Source organism: Sinocyclocheilus rhinocerous, unplaced genomic scaffold (assembly GCF_001515625.1).
Source record: "Sinocyclocheilus rhinocerous isolate Xijiao unplaced genomic scaffold, SAMN03320098_v1.1 scaffold2386, whole genome shotgun sequence".
NCBI classification, from domain to species: Eukaryota; Metazoa; Chordata; class Actinopteri; order Cypriniformes; family Cyprinidae; genus Sinocyclocheilus; species Sinocyclocheilus rhinocerous.
In genome coordinates this window covers 254,772-266,085 of record NW_015623807.1, presented here as the reverse complement: position 1 = coordinate 266,085, position 11,314 = coordinate 254,772, and the positions used below count along the sequence as shown (strand labels likewise).

Genomic DNA, 11,314 nt, shown 5'->3' with positions numbered 1-11,314 from the left:
AGTGTTGTATAAGTACGGCTGCAATAAGGTGGAAAATGCCCAGTAAATTTCGGAAATGTTCCAGAAATTTTGGAAACTTTCCAGGATTTTGGGGAATATTCCAGGGATTTTTGGAAATTTTCCACCCCTTTGCAACCCCGTGTATAAGTAACGCTTCAAAGTTTGAAAAAACAACTTCCAATAGATCTCCTTTACTTTTTAATTAATTTAAAAAATAAATTAAATAAATAAAGACTTGTTTTCCGGTGCAAATGTCTATTCTTAAATCAAGACACATTCACTCGAGAAGCAAAATGACGCAAGAAATCTTGTTTTCTGAGAAATTTAAGCATGTGGCACTTTTTTTTTTTTTGTTTCTAAGAACACAAGACTTCATTTTGCTTCTCAAGTATGTTTATCTTGATTTAATGTTTATTGTTCAGGTATTTAATATTTTGCTATTTAAAAATTAGGGGAAAAAATACTAAGGAAGATAATCATATTCATGAATTTAAGAATTTCTGCTCTGATTTCAGAACTTTTTAGGCCTTAATTTGTGAAAGGGTGAATCTAGACCTTTTTAAGACCTGCAGAAACCCTGTAGATCAGTAGGCGCGTTTCCATTACACATTTGTGTAAAACTTTGGCGACATTTTATAAATGTCGATAAAAAAGTATTGCGTAATGACGCCGTTTCCATTAACCAACGTTATGCGACTAAAACGTAACCTTCTCGCGATAAGCCATGGCAACGGATTTTGGCTATATTTATTATTAAAAACCGTTTCCATTGCAGTTTTGCGAAATATTCCTTTTTCGAATTGCCTGAAAAACCACCTCATGCGAGCGTAAAAACTTTTTTGCGATATATGGGAGTTTTTGCGAAATTGACGCATTTCCATCAGGTGTATTTTCAATTCGCAATTTTAATTAGCGCAATCTGAAGGGTAATGGAAACGCAGCTACTGATGGGCAGCTTCGGTCCTGGAAGGCCACTGTCCTGCAGAGTTTAGATCCAAGCCTGATGAAAACTCACATGTCTGTAGCTTTCACATTACTCTGAAAACACTGATTAGCTTGCTCAGGTGTGTTTGAGCTTCAGGACCGAAGCTGCCCATCCCTGCTGTAGAGAATTGGCCGCTGTCCCAGGCAACTGATCTCCAACTAGCTGTTTTAGTTCCATGCCTAGTTCTATATGAGTGTCTTCTCTCATAATAAAGTCATTTCAGCTTATCAACATCATATTTATTTGCCAAATGACATGTCAGAGGCCTGTATTAGCTTACCTGTGGACCAATGAACACCCGGAATTTGTTGTCAGGACTGTCTCCGCCAATCAAGAACGAGTTAGGTCCTATCTGCTGCAGCAGGTAGAGGCGGGCTCTCATGACCTTGTTGACCCTGCGGTTGGTCTCCTCTGGACTATATGGGGAAAAGCCATCAGGGGAGGGAGCTCTCCGAGGGGGCGTCACCCTCCCGCTCTGTAGCAACACGTTCAAACAAACACGTTGGCTTCATAGCAAAACATATTGAGACCTCTTTAAGATGCTAACTTAAAAAAAACTTAATCGATTTGGAGGATTCAATTGTCTTCCATAGAGATGCGTCATAGCTGAACTGAATTCATTTAATTATTGATGCATTTTGCAATATCAACACTGTTATTGAATTAAACTGAATCAGACTTGAATCTAAACTGACTTGATCTGAATAACAGATGACAACAAATGTGACAAACTCACAGGCACTGGGGATCCTCTCCGTCTGCGCAGACCAGGAGAATCAGGCTTCCCAGTGGTCTTAGTGGAGGATGAGGAAGAGGAAGGTCCAGGCGAAGGGCTGCGATGACCTCTGCTTTGAGAGGAAGATGAGCTGTGACTGTCGCTTCCCGCCTCAGTGCCGTCTGCTCTCAGAGGAATGGGCTTCACTACCTGAGATTAGATGACGCAAGAAAACACTGATAAAATCACATAAAAACAAAAGCCATTTCCATCCTGTTTCTTGTGCCTTCATTTGCCTTTTTATTTTGTCTTGTAGAGTCATATCTGCCAATATTTGGACACTGACATATCTGACACTGATCAATCACTGTCACCTTCTTGTTAATGTTTTGTAGTACTGTAAATTATTATTTCCGGTGAGAAAACATTACAGCCTAGTGTCAGTAGCGTTAAGGCAGACAGAGAGAAAGTCCGTCAACAGGGTTGATTGTTCTGATGGTTATGTAAGGAAGGCACGCTGAACTCAGGAAGAGCCGTTCCACTTCAGAACTTCTCACTTCCTGTTTCTTCGTCCAAACATTTTTCAACTATTTTTGGTAACAGGGCATGTGATCTAATGATTTAACCATTAACAGTAGTTAACAATATTTAACTAGTTAATTAATCCAGTGATTTAATTGTTAACAGTATCGCAGAAAACCAGTAATGCTGTTTGGTGACAATGTGATCTGATTAGATAAACAAAAAAATAAAAAAAGAAGATGTTTAACTGTCCCGTACCATCGGGCCTCTCCGGCTGCGCCTCTCCAGCCACTCGCTCTTCCAGGTGGGCATACAGGTGGCCTTGAGCTTCTCTCGGATCAAGCGCTCTTCTGGCCGGTCCTCTATCTTCTGCAGCCCGCGCAGAGTCTCCTTGCTCTCCATGTCCCGACTGCAAAGAGCAGAAGACTAATAAGCATGTGTGTGTGAACTAATATCTTACCATATTCATACAGAATTCCACAGATATTTTCCTGCAATCAGCACAGATGTGTACTAGTGGTTGAACGATATGGATATTTTTATGACCAAGAAGGGTGACCAGTGGCCAATATAAAGCCTAAAAATGTGATATCAATCTATTTAATTTAAATATGTGATATATTTGTAGCAATAGCCAAAAATACATTGTATGGGCCAAAATTATTGATTTTTCTTTTATGCCAAAAATCATTAGGATATTAAGTAAAGATCATGTTCCATGAAGATATTTTGTAAGTTTCCTACTGTAAACGTATAAATCTCAATTTCGAAAAATGACTCTTATGACTGGTTTTGTGGTCCAGGGTCACATATAGTAAATAACACGGCAATGAAATAAATATTTATTGTGCATATATTTACTAAATTAAAACCATTTGCAAATGAGGAGGAGAAAACAGAATGCAAAGCAATGCTCGCCTCACTTTAATTCATTGGTTTATGAACCTTTGGTTTTGTTTCCAAAGCGTCAATGGACGCAACAATATAAGGGCACTTGCATCTTAACGGCGTTCACATAATCCAAATAAATCAAACTCTGACGTCTAAAGAACCGGGGTGGGCACCAAAAGTGCTAGTGTGAAAGAACCCTTATAGTATGACTAAACATGAATTAACTCTCATGAATCTGGTAAGCCTGTATTGCACTGGGAATCATATTTACTAATAATAGAAAGGCTAATGATATAATGGACTTACCATTTATATTTTATTAGACATAACTGTTAAACAAAGACAGCAAACTATTACATCAGTCATTACACATTGTGCAGATTCTGTGTAAGCTTTGTTACGACTATGCATTTCTACAGTCACACAACAAAATAAATATTCACACACAAAAGTGTTTGTTTGCAGTCAAAATTGAATGTGATGAGACAAAAAGCTGGCTACAACAAAAACTAAAAGACATTAATCCAACAACACACTGGCTTCACTGGCTGCCTTCAGTGAATGTATTCATTTAGCAGACACTTGTATCCAAAGTGATCTACAAATGAGGAACAACACAATATGCAGCGATAAATGCAAAGCAGTCTTATCCATGAATAAATGACTCTTGGGAGACTGAATTAATCTGACTGACAGTACTGCTAATCGCATTTGTCTGGTGCTTGCACGGTTTAAAAGAGAATGCACACTTTGACAGAAATGTGCAATATGGTCGACAGACATTATGTGCAGATGTGGCTAACATCTATATCTCGAGTTTTTACGTGTTGTATCGATACATCATATTGTTAGTCATTAGACTGATGCATCGTTCCACATGGATGTTTCGTTACACCCCTATTAACTGCATGCACGTTTGTTTGACAAGGAGTTGTGAAACGTGAGGAAAAGAGTTGTAATGGTTCTACAACAAAAGATTTCATGTCACAAAAAAGCCTTTTTGTAGCATGTAGTGAATGGAGGAAGAACTGCGTCATGTACCAATTCACACAAGATCAAAATCACAACTGAGGGTCTCATTAATCATCATTAAAGTGAATGGTGGAAAAGCCCCTAAACCACCCAGCAGAGACCGAGAGATAGAGAGAGACAGAACAGAAACAGAAACAGGGCTGAGAAAGAGAGCAGGATGTGGCAGCAGGATGAGGAGCGAGAGATAGGCAGCGGTGCAGCATCTCCATCTTTACCCAGCAGCAGGATCACTGGTGTCCCATCGGCTCTTTCGGCTTCCTCAATGAGCAGCAGTGAGCGCTGCGTAACAATAACAGTCCTAGGACAGGAAAGCCAGACTTCCTGTGCTCCCCCATTCAAACCAAATGAGGAAGTGCAGTGACGTCTCAGCAACTGCAAAAACAGCTACTATTTTACAGAACCGTTATCTGCTGACCAACCGCCTGTTAATAGTTCACCAAAAACTAGTGCTGCTAATCCAATTACTAATCCAGTGATTCTAAAACTATATATATATACATGAATAACATGACCAGTTTTGCTACAGTTTCAATATTGACAGTGAGGCTAGCCGTGATAAAAAATTGGCTATGGTTTGCGTCAATAATGAAAATCACAGCAAGCTCCAGGAAAAGAAGAGCGATGGCACCACCTGCTTGTGTTTTCACTGGACTGGGAGGTTTAACTTGACGTGCCGTATTAAAAATACAGCCAGCCGTGGTTTCAAAACAGAAGGTCAAGCAACTACATGCCTGAAGACAACCACCCCACACTCCAGTACTAGTTTGATTCACTGATCACAGCGGTATTTTCAGGAAACCTTTGCTGTGGGATTGTAAGCTTGCGTGTCTGTCACATCAAGCAATGCATCCATATATGTATTTAACAAATTAACCAAGACTCTGAATTGATTCAGTTCAGCTAATCGCACAGGATTCTGTGATTAAGCCACACTTATTGAAATTTTGTCTTAAATATAGACATTAAATAGCCAAATTAATGTAAAATTAACCAAGTATATTTAAAATAACCAAGGCCAGTATCACCAATACTTATACCTTTATTAAATAGATTTTTTCTAAGCAAAAAATTAGCAATTCTATCCATTAAAAATTAGAACTGAAAGCCATCATTAACAAGCCTAACTGCAAATTACCAGACTGTCATTTATTAACAACAATTACAGGACATGATGAGCTGTAACTTTTCATTTAAATAAATGTCATAAGCACATAATAATAATAACAATAAATACCTGCAAACATATGATATCACATTTCGTTTTGTCTTTACTTAGCACATATTGTTATCACATCTTAACATCACAGAAATTAACACCTTATTTTTCCCATCCCTAAAAATTACAGGTAAAATAAAACATTATAATACAATAGATTAATAATAAAATTAAAAAAGCCTGAAAATAGACATCCCTTGATTGCCGTTTTTGTTCTTTTTATAATAACATTATAATTTTTTACGATTACTTTAAGCTTTTTCTCCCCAATTCGCAAATGTTTATTTGAATATTTGATGCCGCTCTTAAATACCTGAAAAACATTTGTCTCCTTGTTCTGATGGGTTTATTTGTACTATTCTTTGCAATGCATTTCTTTGTTAATACTAATTTACTTTTAACTTGAACAGTTGCTTGGATAAAAATCTTCACATAATTGTTAAATATTTGGTTACATGCCATTTTTGTAATTCCATTTGTTAATATTTACATGAACGTTTAACATAAGGACGTGTGTTCATTAGCAGGTGGTAACAGCACTGGTATTTTCAATAGGAACTGGTCTTATTGTGCAAGAACATTGATAAATGTTTCATTATCAATCCACAGACGGTGTCAAGTTTTCTGGTGTAGACGAATTGTTTGCACTGACAAATACTCTCACTCTCACACTCAGTGCTCTGGACGAGAACAGCACGGTTTTAACGTGAATCAAGTGGCAACACTGTAAGCATGCAAGTAAACAACAGAACAGCTCACTCCCACACTAAGAGAAACCAGCTCTCACGAGCCTAAGCCAGCCACGATGAAACCGGAGAGCAGGAATTCACCATCTTTACTTTGAATGAGAAAGTCGGTGGTGGCCAACCCCTGCCTCTCAGATAACAGCTATCCCACAGTGCCATGGGGCAGGAACAAAGAGGCATTGTGGGCCACGCAGGTGGGATGTGGAAGAGCCAGCGGCTGGGAACCCTGCACGTAAGCCTAGACTGGGGGCCTGTAGCTGTGCACACCCTTTCTCACGGGCCGTCGCGCTCTCAGCGCTCGGGTTACTCTGAACACAATGAGCACATCTCTGCTGGAGGGGCCAAACACTCAGACGCTACAGAAAGACCCCAAACAAGCACTGAACTAACCAGCGCACGGGCACAGGTAACCAGCCACAAACTAACCTTTCCACCAAACAGACAAAGCAAAAATAACTGATAAACAAAGAGAGCAGGAGTGTTGTGAAGCGCTGAGAACTTTGCCCATCAACATAAAGCAAACCCTTCATTCAGATTCCAGCTCTGCACAGATTTTCACACTTTCAACATTATGAGGTGTATCTTGGGCTGCTTTCTTTGAACAGCATTCAATGGTCATTTCTCAGTATGCGTTCTTAAGTGATCTTGTGTCCATGGGTTCTTGTACCTCGTCATCACCAACTGTCGAAGTTCAAATCCAATACTCAAGAACGCAAGTACAGAGGACTTAGCTATACTGTTTATTTCACGATGTGCAAATACATCCGCGTAGCACAGTACTACTTAAAAGTTATAAACACCTGACCTAAGAGTGATAAAGAAACATGCACGAATGAGGAAATAAAGAGTGGAACGTGCTAGGTGTTAAATATTAAGTTATTAAATATTGAGTGAAGTGCAACATGCAGTGAAGAACTCAATGCGTGGACCGACACACACCTGAAGCGCGCAGAAAGAGTCTCTCTCAGACAGCATGCGATCGTGAATTCAGTTCTCTGAATCTTAGAACTGCTTCGAACGAATCGTTTGAGAATCATTGGAAAATGAGGTGATATTAAATGCATATTTTGAGAAAACAAAAACATTTTTTTTTTTACCTTGCATGCATGTAAACCTATTGTAGAAGACTCCAAAACAACATTAGGAAACTTAAAAATGGCATAATGGGGCACTTTAATTTGTATTTTTGTTCTATTGTGTTTGTAATTGTATTTTAATAACAAAAAAATAACATAAAAATACTTATATTGAGATAAATATAATTTTCGCCCACACCTAAGTGAGCCAATTATGGCTACACTACGAGATTCCCACTGCAAGCTTGCAAGTAACTGACTGCTTGTGATAGTATTGCATAATTTTAATACAGTGTTAAACGCGCAGTATTTTTATTGGCAGATTAAAAACGAATCTACTTATAATGTTCTTGGACGGGACGGACAGTTGATCAACAAGATCACAAAGCATCTCAATTGTCACAAAGATGCATTCTGCATCCTTCCAAATTCGTTCTTTCAAGGTAGCCTGGCAAAACCACCTTCACAAGAACACAATCCATTCTTTGCATTATTGGGACTGAGAAACAGCCAATGAGTTCACATGACAGACACTTGTTAGGGCTGGGACAATATATCGATGCATCGCGATTCGTGGATCGATTCTGAGCTCAGTTTTTAACAGCAGATGGCGCTCTAGGCTAGTTTTTAACCTCACACTTAAATGCTCATGAAGAAGAGCGCTTGTGCGTTCAGCTGAGTAACGTAAGTGGTTAAATGTACTCACACCTCGGCTTTTATGACGTGAGATTAATGTAACACAGCCCACTGTGAACACCCTTGTAATTCGCTTCAACCTTTTAGAACTTTATGAATAATTATTTTAGGTTCAAGTGATGTAAGGAATTGAAAGCAAGAAGAGTACGGCTGTTTCTAAAGCATGCAGTGCCATCTGCTGTTACAAACTAAGCTCGGAATCGATTCCAGAGAGAATCGCGATGCATTCGAAAAAACAAACAAACAAACAAATCGCAGAATCATTTCTCGATTTCCGATGCATCGATTTATTGTCCCAGCCCCAACACTTGTAGGTAGGGGTGTCGCGATATATCGTTAAAGAATTAAAATATGGGTACGCAAGTTAACAGGTTAAAGTATCAGTTTTGATGTTAATATTTATTTATTATAATGTTGAACTTGACAGTATTTTCTCTCTTGTTATTTCATAGGGGCTTCAAATAAGACACAAAAAGCCAGAGAAGAAGAAGTGAAAATGCATGTGCCCTGTGTTTATCAGTATCCTTATGTTCATTGGGTAAAAAGAAAAACTAAATAAACAATGTAAAAAATTAATTTGGCTGATTCCCTAAGGTTTCTATAGATATCGATATCGTAAATTCTTTTGGACACAATAACCATGGTGTGAAAAATCTAATATCGTGACAGCCCTACTTGTAGGTTTTGCTTACTTGTTCTACTTCCCGAATACTACTACTTTTAAAAAAGTTGTTAAATAAAAAATGAATCGCTCAAACTAATTAAAATTGCTACATTATCATCAAATGTCCTCTAAATCACATGATCGTATCATTCCAAACATAGCCAGGCAGCGAGAGGGAACACAAACGGCATTTTTTTGGTCGTATGTTCTGCTATTGTTTGCTGGCGTCACACACTGGGACGACTGCAGGAAACCTTGCAAAATACATGTTTGTTCGTTGGGCATTTCTGAAACCACACACCAATGTCCTGCCAAAGGCTACAAGAACCATGTTTAAAGAACTAGGACAGGCATGAAGTATTAGTGTCTACTGCTTTAGTGAAGTTAATCAGGTTTCCTTGCTTTTAAGCATAACGGGGGCGTTAGAGAGAGCAAACTTTGTCACGCTCGTCCACCAGGTTCCGGCTGTAATGTGAACTAGCACATGAAACAAGCTGCTATCCCGCCTCCTTCTTCCCGACCTACAAACGTTTGTTACAATCACCACACTCAGTTACAGTTGAACTAGGTCACCCTGTAAAACTAGGAGCGCTTTCAATCACGGGTTTACTGTACACCTGAGAGCCACTCAGGAGAGAAAATGTTGTTTTTTTTCACACACATTAGGGGTGTAACGGTACATGCATTTGTCCTGAACTATCACGGTACGGATGTCACGGTTCGGTTCACTGCAGTCAGATGACGAATACAGTCAGTCAGAGGCGATCAATCCAGAAGGGGGCGCGCGTGGTAATGCAACGCTAACAGCAACGACAGGAAAGAGCAGAAGAAGAGACGATCTACGCACCAACCCAAAACAAGAACGGCAAGTTCAGATCGCACACAAGGGCTCGAAGAACCGCCTGCTTGTTTTACATCAGCAGTAGTGGGAAAGTTTCGGGTTCTAGAGATGCTGCATTGCAATCATTTCCCAAAATGTAATTTGTGTGGAATTTTTATGAAGTCAAATCTAATTCAAATCAAAAACAACTGCTCATGCTACATGTAGCATTACTGTCTGATCAAAATAAATGAAAAAATACATTTCTTCTTGTACCGTGACCCCAAAACCAAGATACGTACCGAACCATGACTTCTGTGTACCATTACACCCCTAACACACATGCCATCTAGGAAACGCATCAAAGTGTCTGATTTGGTCATTTTGCACCAAAATGAAAATTCTTGGCTAAAAACAAAACCTAAAAATCCTGGACACGCTTTTTGTTTGGAGTAAGTGCTTACAGTGAATCTTCTGCTGGCCTTATTTCAATAACATCTCAGCTACAACAACTGGAAATAATTTATAATATTTTTAAAATATTGTATAACTACAAAGATGTATAAACAGCGCAAATATGCATGTGGTACTGACTGTAAATGAACTCTACTTCAAACAGCTGATGCTGCTTTTATGCAACGTGCTTAAAAAAAATACCAACAATGAGTCTCATTCATAAAATTCCTGTAAATACGAGCACAAAATAAAATGAACTTTCTTGGAAGCACTCCTCCAGATTCATGAATGCATCTTAAACTGCAGATTTGATAGATAAACGTATGTTAATGGTTTCCAATCATTCACAAACATGCCACATGGGTTCACTCATTCACACACATAATGCACACTAATGAATTATACCTTAATGTGAATTACGTGTACAGAAATGCTGTAGGATCTTCTGGAGTCCATTCTCAGGTTTGGCAATAATTTGTCTTATGCCAGAAATTATGTAAAGTGTTTCACTAACAGACAAATACTACTGGTGCTCAGAATAATAGTTATCTATAACTTAACTAACTTAAACTACATAATTTTTTACTAGATAACTACATAATATATATTATGTTAAATAGTATGGAAGCCCATTTCTGCCACTGAATAAAAAAATAAAACAAGGTAATTGCGACTTTTTAATCGCACAATACTGACATTTTTTTCTCAGAGTTGCATTATGTAAACTCGCAATTGCGAGAAATAAAGTCAGAATTGCCTGATGTAAACTCATAATTCTAAGAAAGTCAAAATTAATCAATCTCACAAATGTAAGAAAATAGTGTTTTTTTCCCCTCTGAATTGGACTAAACTCGCAACTGTGAGTTTATATCACACAATTCTGGGAAAAAAATATTACCTTGATTTATTTTGTATTCAGTGGCGTTAACAGCCTTCCATAAAACAGTGGTATTATAATGCAGTTTCATCAATTAGCCAAAAAGAACACAAAATCAACAAACATTTTGAAAATATGAACACAATTTAGGCCTACACAAACATTCATTCTGCCCAATGATCTCAAAATAAGGGTTCTTTCACACTAGCACTTTTGGTGCACACCCGGGTTCGTTTGACGTCAGAGTTCGGTTTGTTTGAAAAATGTGAACTCTGTTTTCTGAACTCAGGTGCGCATCCGCGAACCGCACTCGAGGCCGCCTAAAAAAGGGTGATATGGGGTACGGTTCCTGCAAACTCTGGTACGGTTCACTTCCGATGTAAACGTAACTGTACAAAATTACAGAAGTGAACTGCTATTAATGACGTATGAATTGGTCAAACTGTGTATTTATGCGTTTACTCACTCACTTTACTGAAAAGCGTGACTGACACGCTGCAGCAGAGAGAATGTATATCTCATTCCCGCTCACAGAAAGTGACTCCCGCGTTCTTTTGAACCTTCGCATTACAGTCGTGACAAATAGATACAGCAAACGTACCGTGATTCGAAACCAAA

General features: G+C 38.6%; 1 protein-coding gene across 1 annotated transcript in view; it reads right to left on the bottom strand.

Annotated features, from left to right (window-relative positions):
• The window catches only part of LOC107737160 (mitogen-activated protein kinase kinase kinase 1-like), a 62,337-nt gene that overhangs the window by 24,573 nt on the left and 26,450 nt on the right, over window positions 1–11,314 (bottom strand). The window contains exons 2-4 of the mRNA XM_016548603.1: window positions 2,481–2,631; window positions 1,722–1,910; window positions 1,266–1,460 (exon numbers count right to left, since the gene is read on the bottom strand). Of these exons, the coding sequence (XP_016404089.1) occupies window positions 1,266–1,460; window positions 1,722–1,910; window positions 2,481–2,631 (535 nt within the window). The remainder of the gene's footprint in view (window positions 1–1,265; window positions 1,461–1,721; window positions 1,911–2,480; window positions 2,632–11,314) is intronic.